Here is a 14,886-nt window from a genome sequence, read left to right as displayed (position 1 = left end):
AGCGGTGAAGTTTAGCCTAGCCAGAGCAGGAAGCAGCGAGGCTACCGCCGCAGCGGTGGAAAAAGGAAGAGCACCAGAGTCGGTCTTTAGTTGTTAAACGGTTCTCAGACGTAATATTTTCTCGGCAAACACTGGGATTATTCGTTTTCGACCGGGTCACATTTTCCCCGACTTTGCAGGAGGAGAGAGCTCCTAGCCAGCTGGACACTGGCCGGAGGCAGGATCTTATCCAGCGGCTGTGAACGGTGGACATCGGCTGTGCAACGGCCGTTTTGAATCAGGTGGGTGAGGAGGTGGGCCCGCACGGTTACACAGAGAGCTGGTGCCCACAGGTGTTTGCTTGCCAGTCAGTTAAAAAGAAAAAAAAACTGAACTGTTCAACACACCCATCCGTTTTCTGCTCAGCACCATGAACGGATCCAACTCAAGCTAGTTGAAGTTGCCTGTGTAGCCAGACATCAGTCTTCAGTTGCCCACTGGCTAACTGGCTAATCTTTACTCATAATATTCCACGAAAGAAATCAGGCAGCTTAGCGTTGTTGCCTTGTTCAAAGCTAATTTGCACATTTAGTTGAATTAGAGTTACATTGTTCGCCACTTAAATTATGCTTTAACGTATATCCCAGAGTTTAGTTACAGATTTAACTTCCAGCACTTACTTTGAGTTACCTTTTTAATAAATGTATCACTTACACTATTCATTTATGTTCTATTGTTTGTATTGTGGTTGAATAGTTTGGATATTTCCAACACTACCAGTCAGGTTCTATGAAATAGGTGAGTTTGTGTATAAAAACATCAACATTAAATCAACGGTATTTTGTACGGAGATTAGTGAGGATGCTTTAATGAAATCTGGTTGGCTAGGGTGTTGTTAAGTGTAAACCTACCGTAAACAATGCATCCAGGCGAAAAATAACTAGCTTAAATGGGCGTTAGCGCACACCTGGACATAGTGGTTGCAGCTTAAAGCCGTTCGTTTAGCAATGAGACAGGAGCCCAAAACAGAAAATTAGCAAGAAATTGATTTGTGATTCAACCTGGGAACCGAAAAAACCGTCGCTTTTCTTGCTAACCTCAGCGTGTAGCCGTGTGTGTGAGTGAGAGAGTAGTGTTGCATAATTACGGAAACGTCTAACGCTAGCTAACTTCAGCAAGGTGTGTCTCCTCGGCAGGTATGTTAGTAAGCCATTTGAGTCAACGGTCTGGTTTCGAGAATGAGTAATTGATGTGTTTAGGCAGAGGGGGTGTGTGTGTGTGAGAAAGAGAGGGAGAGAGAGAGAGAGAGGAAGAAGTGTTTCACCGGTTTGGCTAGTTTCAGTAAAAATACAGAACAAAATGCCAAGATATGCGTAGAATAAAATAATGAAATGCAATACATGGCCCAACTCCCATTTTATGCCTGCAACTACAACTTGTGAGTTGAGTTGTTGTACTGAACTTTGTGACACGTGAGCAAATTTATATTGGTCCTCCACCTCTTTAAATTTTGATTAACTTTGAGAGACAAAAGTTGTACAGCACTAGCAGCTAAAAAATGTTCCGTAATCAGGACAGGATACTGAAGGACACAAGGGCAGTGTCCTTCCACTCCACCTGCATCAGCACAAGACCAAGTCAAACAAAAAGCCTTTGTTCTCAGTTGTTCCACCTGCACTAACGTCCACCTGAAACCGTTATGGAGGCAAAATAAATGTCCCCTCCCAATTTAGGGCAAAACAGAGGAGCTTTCACCTGCTGAATTTACAATGAATTTTAGAGAAATAGTCCTGAACAAAAGCAGGAATTTCTGAGCTATCTTTGTTGTAAACAGTGTGATACAGACAAGACTTCCTTTTTAGAACTTTTAACAGGAAAGTAAATTTATCAAACCTTGCTCGGGTGAGATGTCCAAGAGGCATAGCCCGCCTTGCTTGTAAACTTCACACAGAGCACTTGGCTCAGTCCAACAGTGTAAGAAGTACAATTGCTATTAAGTGTCTTCTTGCTCATCAGTCTTAACAGCAGATACACCAGGTCGTCTCATCCTGAGAGTGTTTATAAAATGACAGGAGTCACATCCACCTTGAGCTTGGGGGGAAAATAATGGGTATTTTATTTTTCTACTTTCTTAAAATTTGTAAACCAAACAATTAATTGATTATTTGAGAAACCAATCATCAGATTAACCAAAAACATTAGTTACAGCCTATATGCAGGCCTGTGTCTGTAGTCACATATTTAACAAGATGATTGTATCAAGCATACAAACCTATGTTTGTTTCCGTTGCATGTTGTATTCTTTATAATATTATATCCATATTTGACATTATTCTGTATTTAAATGCAATCATGACATTTAAATGTTGTGTAATATTTATTCATAACAGCTGCATAGTTGACCTGTTATGGTAATGCCAAGCTGCTAGTTAGTTATGTCTGGCAATGTTTTAGTATCTGGCTGATAGCGCTGTTAACAGTGTTTGCACTGGAACTGCTTGAGCCAAAGTTAATGACAGTGATTTGAAGTAAAAACATTTTTACCAACCTCATCTGTTAAAATATTTAGATATTTTACAATAATTTGCTGAAAATGTAATCGATGTAACTAATATAATTGTCCATAACAAAAGCACTTTGTATATTCTGTAAAGTTTCCTTTATGTGTGTTAAACAATCACACTGTTGTTCTTTGTGCTCTTTATTATTGTGCGAGTGCCGGGACAGCAGTGATATGTTATGTTCGGCCATTCTTAGTAAGTGTAGTTTGTATCTTGACTCATTGTTCTTTTGCATTTCTGCCATTATTGTTGCTATGATGGTATCACAATCGCTCTTAATTGTGTGATTAGTTCTTTAATTTTATATGAATTGTTGAAAATCAGATTACATAATTACTTTTTATTTGATCCAGCTCTGTTGAAACCTTTGTAACTTTGAAATTAAACTGCTCAGCTGCTGAATATATGAGGGCCTAAAGATCCTACTTTAAAACATTCACAAGACTTCACATTTTCAAAGTTGCCTTGTGATACCTTTTTGGAGAAATTCAAATCCAAAGTCCTTGCTGCAGTTGTCAGACCTTGTTGGTGTGTCATGTGATAAAACAGGAATGTTTTTTTTAGACCACGACAAAAATTTGAAACATCTCTGTCCCACACTTTTAATTCTTCAAGCTCATGTCATACCTTAATGTTTCCACGAGTCATCTTGCTCTCAAAATGTCAGCACACATCCTCGAGGAGTTCTAGTTTTTTGAGATCTAAAGATTAATTGTTAAGGAAAGCACAGGCAAGTTCTAACTCACTGCAGTACAATATCCAGCCTGTGTCTAATCACTCTCCCCTTTCTAACTCTTAGATTCTCTCTTCCTTCAAACACTGTGTAGACACATGATATATTCTCTTCTCAAGTTTCTCCTGCTGCCACCTTGGGGCTAGAAACTTTCTTTTTAGGTCAATCAGTTTCTCCTCAACAGAATGTGCTTTTGCTGAGCCATGTTGCGAGTTGCTGAGTAGCTCAGCAGTTAGTGCCATTTCTTCATCAGTCCCCCTTTTAGGTCACAGAGTGTTGAGTTCTGACCCTGTTCAAGGCAGAGCTCCTAATAACACTCATGTAGGTGAAGGTGACGCAGACACACTCAGCTGATCTCAGTCCAACACTGTCTAACACTTGAGACCACCCTCTCTTTTCACTGAGGAAATTCAAACCTCATTCATATATTAAGACACACACACACACACACACACACACACACACACACACACACACACACACACACACACACACACACACACCTTTTGCATATAAATCCCAGTATGCATTCTAGAGGGGTGTAAATTACCTAGAAATTATGTGAAATATGAACAAAGTTAGATGGTGCAGGGTGTTATGTGTCAGTGTCACCAGTCATGTCACAGCACTGTTGGGACCAACAGTTAAAGCATATTCAGACCATTGTTTATAACCTACATACAACACACACACACACACTCGGAAACACAGCCTCAATATCCTGGGCATCTGTCTCTCACTGTACCAACGTCTTACAGCAACACGTCTGTCATTGGCTTTTTTTACTGCAGCCATTTTGACTTTGTCTTCATCGTCATTGTCACTGCGCAATAACAATAAATTAACAGTCAAGACAGACAGTCAGTCAATGATTAAGCCAGAAATTTACACTAACATCAACACAACCAAAGGTGAACAAAAATACACAGAAACCTGTAGCTCACTGATTGGTTGGTTGATTACAGATAATCACTTTATGAAAGTTGGAACCTCTTTCTCCCTTTTTAAACTGTGTAGATATTAATACCTTAAGTTATTTCAGGTTTAATTCACTATCATTGAAGGTTTTAGGAAGACAGTGTATGTCATTGGTTGATTGCAGTCAATCGCAATCAGCCAATCAAATTTTTTTCCCAATATATGAGATTGATGTTTGTGAATTAAGTGGGAACAGATACTTTTACTACTTTGACTTGTACAGCCTGAATTCTGTGTAAATCAATAATTGATGTTTGAAATGTTAAATATTTGTAGCATTTAATTAATAACAAGACCACCATATTTAATTAAATGAAGTAGTGATGAGCTAATATGAATGTAGCCTACATGAAGAGCCCTTATAAGTCAGGTATACCTATGTTCATGCTAGTAGCTATACTGGTGGATGCAAATCATTAAGTAACCGAACACTATATTGTTAGCAGTTCTTGGGTTGTGGCTTTCAGGTGACAAAGATTGAGAGAGAATACCTCAAATATTAAACATGCTAACAAAATTAAATTTGGTGTTTCATAGATTTAAAAATGGCACCAATACCACGGCCATGTGAGAAGCAAAGTGTAGCAGCTTTTATTTTGATGAATATCTCACCTACTGTGATGAGCAGAGGCTAAATTCTTGTGTGTATTCATTCATTAGATGAAGCTGAACAGATTTGTTCTCATTATTTTTTATTTTATTTTTTTTAATGAATATTGTGTCTATGGGAGAGTACATGAAATTATCTCACAGATTAAACATACTAAAGAAGATAAACTTGCTCCACAAGTACAAATCTCTAACTCTGTCAGATGTCCACATTCTCCTTGTCTTACAGTAGAGGCATGCTTCCACTTTTGGAATCTCCCTGCAGCAGCGTGCAGCAATCACATTCAATAGATTTTAAGCTGTCTGTCAGAGATGTGTTGATTCAGCTCTGTTTTTGGAGGTGTTTTGTGTTGTAGTATTGTGGAATAGAATTTCATTTTTTCAGCCTTGGGCAATATATCAGATAAATGAGTGAGGTATCTGTAAGAGACCTACAATTATCTGTTACAAGTGCCTTAATAGTGGTTCCAAATGAATATGGCTGTATTGTTTATACAAGACAGGTGACAGTGTTGAAGAAAGCATCTGGGGTTCACGTTTGGCAGTATTGGATTTTCTACAGTGGCGTTGTGTCAGATCTTATGTTCATCTGAATGTCAAGTTATATTTTGAATGTTTAATGAGAAAAAAACAATATATAAGTATCCCCTCACTACAGGCACACACTGACAGAGTTCATCAGTTAGTATAGACACTTATGGACACTAATCTGCATCATCAGTGATCTGACACTCCCCTTATCATTGTCCTCCTGCAGCAGTTTTTCCTGTATCCTGTCAGACCTAACAAACACTTCGTCTTGTTATGGGAATTGTGCTCTTTTAACTACAGTTTAACGCAGCGCTTTTGAAATAGTTTCATCTTTTACCGTCATGGACGTGTTTGGAAAAAGCAGCATGATCGTGGAATGAATTGCAGTTAAGCTCAGGTCAAAAACCAGTGGATTATCCCACTGTCAGTGAGAATCTGAGCTCGCCTAATGTAAACTTTGCGTCCAGATCGTCTTCTGTGTCTCCATGGTTCTGATTAAGGAAGAGGGGGGGGGGGGGTGAGTTGGTGGGAGATATGATATCCTGTGAGCCACACCCAAAACTGACAAGATCTCCTTTCTGTTGTGTTAGGGACAGTGGTGGGGCGGTCCCCAAGTGAGGAGTATATTAATTGATACACGACTGTCATGACTTTGCTCATCATCAGGGATATTAAAACACTGATTTGTGATTTAAACACAAAAGAAGTTAAAGTTTGGTCGTAGTTGAGTTATGAAATCCTACCACACTGTGGAGTGTGTCTCCTGCTGGGCTTACTGGCAGCTGGACACCAGAGCTGACAGTGTTGGAACGGCCAGCAGAAACAAGTCATGCTGTCCGGCACCACGTTGCCCTCCGTTTCTATCACCACGGCAACACTCGGTCTTTAACCTGCCACACTTTTTCCCTGTGCACTGTGAGGCACCTCTAAAAAAAGAGCTGTGAGTCAACTCGGGTTTTACGCTCCTCTCCACTGATGCATCGACTCATGGGCTTTTAGGGGACAGCCCCAGACGGCAGAAGGAAGCACCTCTGTAATGTTTGCTGTGCTTGGTGTGACAGACTCCTCCCACTCCTCCACTGTCTTATTAGCTGCAGTTTTTGAACTAAATAACGGAGAAAAGCACCGGTGCATGGCCAAGTGTCAGCGTAACACACCTGGTGGTTACTGTTTCATGCTCTCCCTCTCACTGCACCGACCTGACACCAGTCACACTCTAACCTACTGTAGATCATTCAGTGCTGACTTGAGAAGACTTGTTCCCATCACCGCCACCAAGAATAGCTCAGTGATGTCCAGATCGCAGAGACCTGCCAGGCCGCGCAGTNTCTAACCTACTGTAGATCATTCAGTGCTGACTTGAGAAGAGATCGCAGAGACCTGCCAGGCCACGCAGTTTTTTTTTATTTGCTGCCTTATCAACAGCCTGCGATGTGGAATAGGAGGGAGGTGTAGTCACAAGTCGATGCTACGCGTGTGTGTGTGTGTGTGTGAGCCAGTTCTCTCTGGCCTGTGGCGTCCAACAGCAGCTGTCAAACAGGTTCTGCTCTGCCTTTTGTGAATATGGTTTATTTTCCAGCTTCATTTTCTGACACCACAAACGTTTATGACTCGATCATTTGTTACTCAGGGTGGAGCCGATTATCTTTGCACCTTCTTTCCTGTGTTGCAGCAAGTGCTGGCATAGCTGCTGATTGCATAAGTCCATCAGTAAGAGTGTTTGGGATTCCAGGCATTTCTGGCCACACATTCTTATTCCCATATCTCATTGTTAAGCAGTATGTTGTTGAGGGATGCCGGACATGCAGCAGCTCTGCTGGTCGAGCCGCCTTCCCTTGAGGTCGTTGTTGTTGTCGTGTTCAGGCAAGCTTTTGCACATTTTTTTTTTTTTCCTCCATTGACTCCCCTCGCAGCTTAGATGGCTCGGTAGATATGCTGGGAATTTGATGACATCACTGAACCGTGGCATGAAGGATAACAAATGCTAACTGAGTGAAAGTGAAGGACGTTAATGGTGGTATTTAGGATGGCACATTGGACAGCAGAGACAACATTACTGAATGTGAATAGGTGAGAAGAGTCAATAAGCCAAGTGAATTCGCTATCAACAGTAAAAGCTATGTGTAATCTTATCTCGCTGACAGATGAGCTCACCGTAGATCAAACAGTGTGACGAAAGAGAGACAGCATTCATTGCCATTTACTGTCGATTGCTCTTCTACTGCCAAGCTAAAATTCCTGGGAAAATCTATATCTGAGAGTAGAACGAGGCTGAAACTGCCCTGATCTGGTCTGTTTCCACGTCACTCACTTCTGGCCTGCCATTGTTCCCCTGATCAACCTGGAACTAACAGGTACTTCCCTGTCACAATAACAATCCACAATCTTGGCAATGTAAATGAACCCTTTGTGTGCATGCTGTGCACTGTATACACTGATTTACATTGTTTTATGCCAAATGAGTTATTTGCCAAGAAACATTGTGTTGTCAAATTGTTGCTTTTCCCCTTACAACATGGCAAACTTGAAAAATTCCACGCAGTAATAACAGAGGGAAAACACCCATGACTCGAACAGAGTCTTGGGAAGTTTTTTTTTTTTTTTTTTTTTTCTTTGTGCAAGACAAGTTTAGGTGGAACTTTTGTGAAAGCACACACAAACACAAATCACAGTTGAGGCTTGTATTTAGGGCTGCTACTAATGATTATTTTCATTATCTTGATTCATTGTTTTATCTGAAAGGAGACCCAAGGTGATCTATTTCAAACCCAAAGCTCTTCAGTCTAGTTTTATATATGACAAAGAAAATCCTGTCATGTGAGAACCTGGAACTATTTCAAATTAAATTTTCTGTTCAGTGAGTTGTTGCAGCTCTAGTTGTTGTTGTTGTATGCATCTTGTAGTGTAGGATGTCTTGTGAGAGTATTGTCTATGGGTCAGGTGGGAGTGTGTTGTTACCTCCGCCATGAAGGTTAAGTTTTCACCCCTTTCTGTTTATTTGTCAGCAGGATTGCACAAAAAGTCCTGAGCCAATTTGCACCAAATGTGGTGGAGGGATGGATCATGGGCCAGAGAAGAACCCGTTAAATGTTGGTTCTGATTCAGTTAAAGGGGCAGAGCCAGAATATTTTTTTTACTTTCATTAACATTGCGAAATACGACTTTTTTTTGTTGTTGACATTTTCATCTATTTCTCAGGAAGTAATGTTCGGATCTTAATGTAAAAAAATCGATGTATTTATGGTGTTTATGTGTGACTTTGTACAATTTGGTCTATCATCTACTGAATGCCATTGTAGTTTGAATTTTTTCTACACTTGTATGAATTCCTGAGTTAAAGATTGATACCAAAATTATATGCGATACTGTTTTTGATGCCATAGTTCGAGAAATATAAACATGTTTTCCTAAAAAATCATTTCTAATTAATTAATTGTTAGTTGCAGCACTAGTATGAAGTTGGTTTTGCTTTTTCTGGGATTTTTTTCTAATAAGAAAACTGAAGAAACCAGTGTTATGTTACCTAAAAACAGCTAACGCTAATGCTATAATAACATAGGATATGAGCCCTACGTATCAGACGTGCTTCTCGGTTGGGAAGCTGTGGCGCTGTCAAATACATGGCATTCCTGCAGTGTAGAGAGTTGGACGTCACCGTTTTGCAATGTACAACTGTCAGAAAAAGATGGCAGCAGCAATAAAAGGAATTTAATTCTGATGGTTTGGAGAACTTGAAACCGGTTCTTGATGCTGAGTTTAGGTTACCAGACCCCTGGATAGTCCATCTCTGTCCGTATGCTCCGTGTCTCCTGCTGCAAAAGCACGACTCCTGCTCTGTGACCTGCCCTCAGAGTTACAAACACACACGTTCTATACAAATGGCTGTATGGTGATCAGGTTCTCCACTCATTTCAAAGTGCTACATAGCATTGTGAGCTCAGCTTGTTGAATATTCAGTTGCTTCTACTTCTTGGCCACAACCAGACTGTACAGCATTCAGAGACGGGGCAGAGGACGTTAATCTAACTGTCTGAATCGACAGCCTTAAACATCACTGCAGTTCACATAATTGTGATGTTCATTCCCAGCCTTGGCCTCTGACAAGTCACTGGTGTAGAAATAACTCGTGGGTGTGTTTAGTGGTCGGGTAATTTGTGCTCTAATGTCTGTTAAGTTACTTGGAAAAGCCACAATTAATCAGGTTGCAGAGAAACATGTGGGATTAGGACGTCTGAAGGCTCCACAGAAACTTTCACATGACACTCAGCATGTGTTGAGGGCTGTTTCTGATGATGATGACCCCCCCCCCCATGCTTTCAACCACTGGCCGTTGGCTTCACTGTTTACATTTATGCATATGTGAGGGTTGTAATCCTACTCTCATTTTCCATCAGCAGATTCCCCTCATCGCCCTCAGAATCTGTCAAGTAAGCATGGCTCACGGCTTTGAGCGCCGTCTTTTTGCTTCTCTCTGTTCAGACCTTTTTACACATCTGGTTCACGGCGGGAATGTTCTGTGTGAAAGGTACAAACACTGAATGGGGGGGGGCATTGTTGTTCTGTGGTGATGGTAGTAATTGTCACTGTAATTTCTTAATAGTTTGTCATATTACTTTAATACCAACAGATTAGCAAGAAGTTAGCTTTTTATTTTTCTTTACAGAAAATGAGACTTTTAATTTCGGTTTGAATTACGTTTTACCTCTGCACCATCAAAATAGAATTTAATTTCCTTATAATTTAACATGCCATATTGAACACACTGGGGTCTGCACTAGAATGATACATTTCTCAAATATAGACCAAAACTCTGCTGTTGAATTACTAATTTTGATAAACCCAGGACTGAGTTCAGCAGGGTAGAAGATAATATCTACGGCCTAATGTTTTGGAACATAAATATTATTTACCTATAAAACAGAAAACCCCAGAATCTAAAATGTCAAATATTGTATTGTTTAGATCCAAATTTGTCTGATCTAAGAATAAGTGAAAAGTGTGAAGTGTGTTTAACATGTAAAACTACTAAATCAAAAATGTAGAATACACCTTAATTGTGTTTACTATCACTAAGTACATGTACTTCTTCAGTTAATGAGTGAAGAATCTAAAATTAGAGAAAAAGAGTTTTGCTCATTTTCTTTCTTTTGGTCTGTCTAAACATCTTCGATCCGAGGTATGAATAGTGACATACGGTAGATACACACATACAAGGGATGTCATGAGAACTAATACTTTGGTACCAAGCTGATGCCAGAAGTCTGAAACCAAGACAGTGCTTGTTTTTCCACAGTAGCACAGGTATTGTTGATGTCATAGGTACTGGAGGTGTGATTCTTCTGGGACTAACTAGGGCAGCATGATAACCCTACAAGAAGGAAGCAGACACAGTAAACAATAACGACAACACATGAAATGGTGGCGGCACGTGTGGGTGCAAAATGTTATTGTCTGTGAATTGCATCAGCTGGCATCTGTTGTAGCAACGCTCCATACACAAGGTTCACAGAGGCTAACGTTGGGCTGAGTGCTCACAACAGTAGTAGGGTGCATTCATATCTGCTCAGTCCGTCAGTTTGGTTCAGTCTCTGAATTTGGTACGGAGAATTGTGGAATTTCAACGGTCGTGATACCGACTGAAAAGACAACTTACAGGTGTGACATAAAATATCATGAATATGTTAAAACACTGAGTGTTATTGCAGCAGAGTGTGATGCCAAAAATGTCCTTCACCTAGAGAGAAAAAAAAACAGAGGAAAAACTAGTTGGAAAAAGTTGTCTTTAGTTCAGTTTGAGACCAGGAACTACTGAGTCCAGGCAGCCTGATGTGCCAGTTCTCTCTAACAGAGCAGTGTTGACTGTTTTAGGAAGCTGGAACTGGAAATGTGTGACGTAGCCCCGCAGTGAGTCAAGGCAGCACTGCTGATATGAGTGTATAATTTGGACCAAGGCAAATGAGCTGGTTCAGATGGAAAACGGTGACTCATGGTCCAGGCCTTTGTCACAGACTTGTGACACTGTGGACTTTATGTCTGGCTGCAGTTATGAGTTTTCCCGTCGGTCGGTCTGAAACCTTCTGCTCTGAGCTGCCTTCTTTTCAGTGTCACCTGACACTCAACTATGAGTGAAGAAGCCAGCGAGCTGAGAGCAGAGACACAGCACTGACACTAAGGCTCAGAGGCCTGTGTGCTTCTCTGTGGTTGAACTTTTCCTTCATCCAGTGGCATTCCCTCAGGATGAGCAGGGCAGGCAGTGTTTGACCAGTTAAAGCTAAACATAGACATCAATTAGAACGACACTGAAGTGGGTGCGACATCTCTCAGAGCAGCATTCTGTCCTATAAAGCATCTAATTTTGCCTGCTTGCATCCGTCTAGTTTACTTCCCCATGATTCAGCTTTGATCATTTTACACATGCAGCAGTAGCAAGTAAATGAGCAAATTACACTGATTTATTATCTCTTGTGTGGAATCTGCAGTAAGTTTGAGACATTTAAGACAGCATATTGTTACACAAGTAGTGTTGGCTCCTTTTAAGGGATAGATATACATATGATGTGTGTAGGGAGTGGTTTAGAGAGAGAGAGAGAGAGAGAGAGAGAGAGCGGGTGTGTGATGGTGAGGCTGACAACCAGAGCAGAGAGGTAGAAGTTAGCATTATAGCTGCGAATGTAACAGTGCAATGTGTGTGAGCTTCAGGCTGTTTGTCAGTAACCCAAACCAAGTCAAGTTCCTGAATCTTGCCGACTTCTGGAACAGAACTCAGTCGTCGTCGTCGCGCCCCCCCCCCCTGTGCTTCCTGACTCCTGACTACGGCTCAGCCTGTCTATCTGTAAAAGTCACCACACACCACTGCCTTCATGTGACGGAGATTAGCAAGTCTGTGTGATGTGGAGCTTGTAGCCGCCAGTTTATCACTGATCAATGTTGTCTGCTCCTTCATTCTTGTTCGGGCTTTCCTGTTAGTTGATTTTTCCTTTCATTGTCTCCCTCTTCCCCTCTTTCTACTCCTCTCTTTCTCTGAAAGGCCTCTATGGAAACCGCCTTTATGTGTGGCAGGTGTTTAGGAGGGTTGTGTGTGTGTGGGTTCACAGATGACAATGACTAAAGTGCCAGACTCTGCCTGTAGAATTCCTTTCTCTCACCCATCAGTCTTGTTAGAGAAAACACAGTCAGCTACCTGAGGCTCCATAGATTCCAGGCTGTGGTCCCACTTTCCACTGAGTCTTGGTATCAGGGTGTTGAGGTGGACTCAGATTTACAGAGAGGACCGTCACAAGTCAGCTGGGAGTCACGCTCAATTCAAATGATCCTAATACCCAAAACTGCCTAAACAGAAAATATATGAAGATTGTCCATTCGTGGTGTTTACACTGTGTTATTTTCGATGACAAGCTCAAGGTTTATTCCACAGGTTGTCATGGTAATGCCACTAAGTGCTAATAGGTGCTTACCACTGAGGAAGTATGAACTGGAGGATTTACCTTTTTAACACATTGTTTTTCTTTTCTCCCCTCCCAATCTTTTCCCTCGTCTTCCTTCCTCCTCTCCCTCCGCCTCCTCTCTCCTCCGTGCAGCGTGCGTCAGTGAGCCTGCAGGCTCCACACTGGTGCTGAGGCAGGATGAAGAGGTTCAGGCGACACGGCCAGGAGTCCCAGAGAGATCGACTCAAACAGGAACTCTTCCAGTTCAACAAGGCAAGTGAACCCTGACGCAGCACACAGGTCTGAACTGAACATGCAGGCCAAAGCGCATCACAACAGGTGACAGGAAAATTAGCATTTAAGTAATTAATCAACCACGAGTAATTTAGAAAACGTATTTCTATGCACTGATGTAACCTGGCTACTGTAAGAAACTGTTCATACTACAGGAGCCTGGTTCACGTAACGAACTGTAGTGAAGGTCTGTGTGGGACCTGAAGTCCTGATCCAGACTGACAGGCACACTGACACATCTCTAAAATGTCTGTATTGAACAAATAGTGAAATGTGTTGGACTTGTAGAGGCTACTTTATCTTAGTCTCAGTCAGACTTTGGATGAAATCTTTTTTAAATATAAGGATGCATGACTTATTTTCCCTGTCTGTAGTCGTTGTCATGTGTACTGTTAAAAAGCTGAATAGAAACCTGGTTACCCAAATACATGGCAGAGAAATCCTCGTTCTCCATGAGACATTTACACAGGGAAACAGGTTTCTCTGATCCACTACCCCAATTACAGTAATTAGGTTTCTTGTTTACATGACATCAGCTTACTGGGTATATGTTAGTCATAACAATATTTTGGTATAAAGTCTCGTTTTGAAGTCATGTCATTATGTGCTAATACAAACTCAAAACTTCCTGTAAGCATTTCAAATTAAAAGTGTTTCAGTGCACTGACAACCATTATTTGTTAAGGAGGCTTTTATTGCTGTGCTGATGTGCTGCAGTAAGCGTAATGTCTCATTTTCGGTTGCTGGTGTTTCTGATTTTGGCTGATGTGGCGGCCCGCCAGGATTTCTCCCGGTGCTCCTGATGGTCAGTCCGACTGTGGAGCAGTCTGTACACTAAACAACAATAAATCACAAATGGATTGTCACTGTCAGTGCTCATGTTGCATTTTGACATTATTTCCCATTAAATATCGAAATCTATTAAACAAGTGTTTTGGCATGTTCAATCCATTGTGGTGAAAGGGGCATTTAATTCTGGCATGTTAAATTATCATCACATCCCCCATGTGTCTGCGTGAGGAAAGGTCAAGCCACATGGGGAAGGTTTAAACCTTGTCTATGTTGTACCAAATTCTCTCTTTGTATCTCTCCAGACATTGTTTCTTTGTTGAATGTCATAGTGACACAAAGACTATTAAGACTATTAAATACACTTAACAAAAATAAAAATGCAGCACTTTTGTTTTTACTCCCATTTTTCATGAGTTGAAATAAAAGATCTAAGATTGTTTTCTGCACACACACAGAGGGTTTATTTCTCTTACATCTTCTCGACCAATGTGTTCAAATCCATATTAGTGAACACTTCTACTTTGCCAAGATGCTGATTACACAGTGTGTGCTGCACAGGTGTGTGCTGGGCTGGTCACAATAAGAGGCCACTTTAAAATGTGCAGTTTTATCACACAAAACAATTTCACAGATGTTGCACACTTTGAGGTAGCTGAATGTCCACCACAACTGTTGCCCATGAAATGAATGATCAGTACATCTGTGCTCACTCACGCGCATTTAAACACATTGAGGAAAGTGAAGAACAATTAAGAGAAATAAACCGTGTGTGTGTGTGTGTGTGTGTGTGTGTGTGCAGCTTGAGTTTAGAATGTATTTTTGCACAAAACTAGGTCTGGATTTTATCTCACGAGGACACCTGACTATTGAGGAGTTGAAAAAATGTGAATCTATCCTCTTAATAATAATTCAGATGATATAAAAAACTTGTTTAATGTGAGCTGTGTGTAATGGTTATGGTGTAATGACAAGCTGCTCTTGCCTT

The 14,886-nt window shown here is 41.0% G+C and overlaps 1 protein-coding gene across 3 annotated transcripts in view; it reads left to right on the top strand.

Moving 5' to 3' along the window:
• The first annotated feature begins 51 nt into the window (after positions 1–51).
• The window catches only part of llgl2 (LLGL2, scribble cell polarity complex component), a 34,771-nt gene continuing 19,936 nt past the window's right edge, over positions 52–14,886 (top strand). For all 3 annotated transcript variants that reach the window (XM_022766022.1, XM_022766021.1, XM_022766020.1), the window contains exons 1-2: positions 52–281; positions 12,969–13,088. In XM_022766022.1, the coding sequence (XP_022621743.1) occupies positions 13,014–13,088 (75 nt within the window). In that variant the 5' untranslated portion in view covers positions 52–281; positions 12,969–13,013. The remainder of the gene's footprint in view (positions 282–12,968; positions 13,089–14,886) is intronic.

The sequence above is a fragment of the Seriola dumerili genome, unplaced genomic scaffold (genome assembly GCF_002260705.1).
Source record: "Seriola dumerili isolate Sdu_G_001 unplaced genomic scaffold, Sdu_1.0 BDQW01000807.1, whole genome shotgun sequence".
NCBI classification, from domain to species: Eukaryota; Metazoa; Chordata; class Actinopteri; order Carangiformes; family Carangidae; genus Seriola; species Seriola dumerili.
This window is presented reverse-complemented; position numbering and strand designations above follow the sequence as displayed.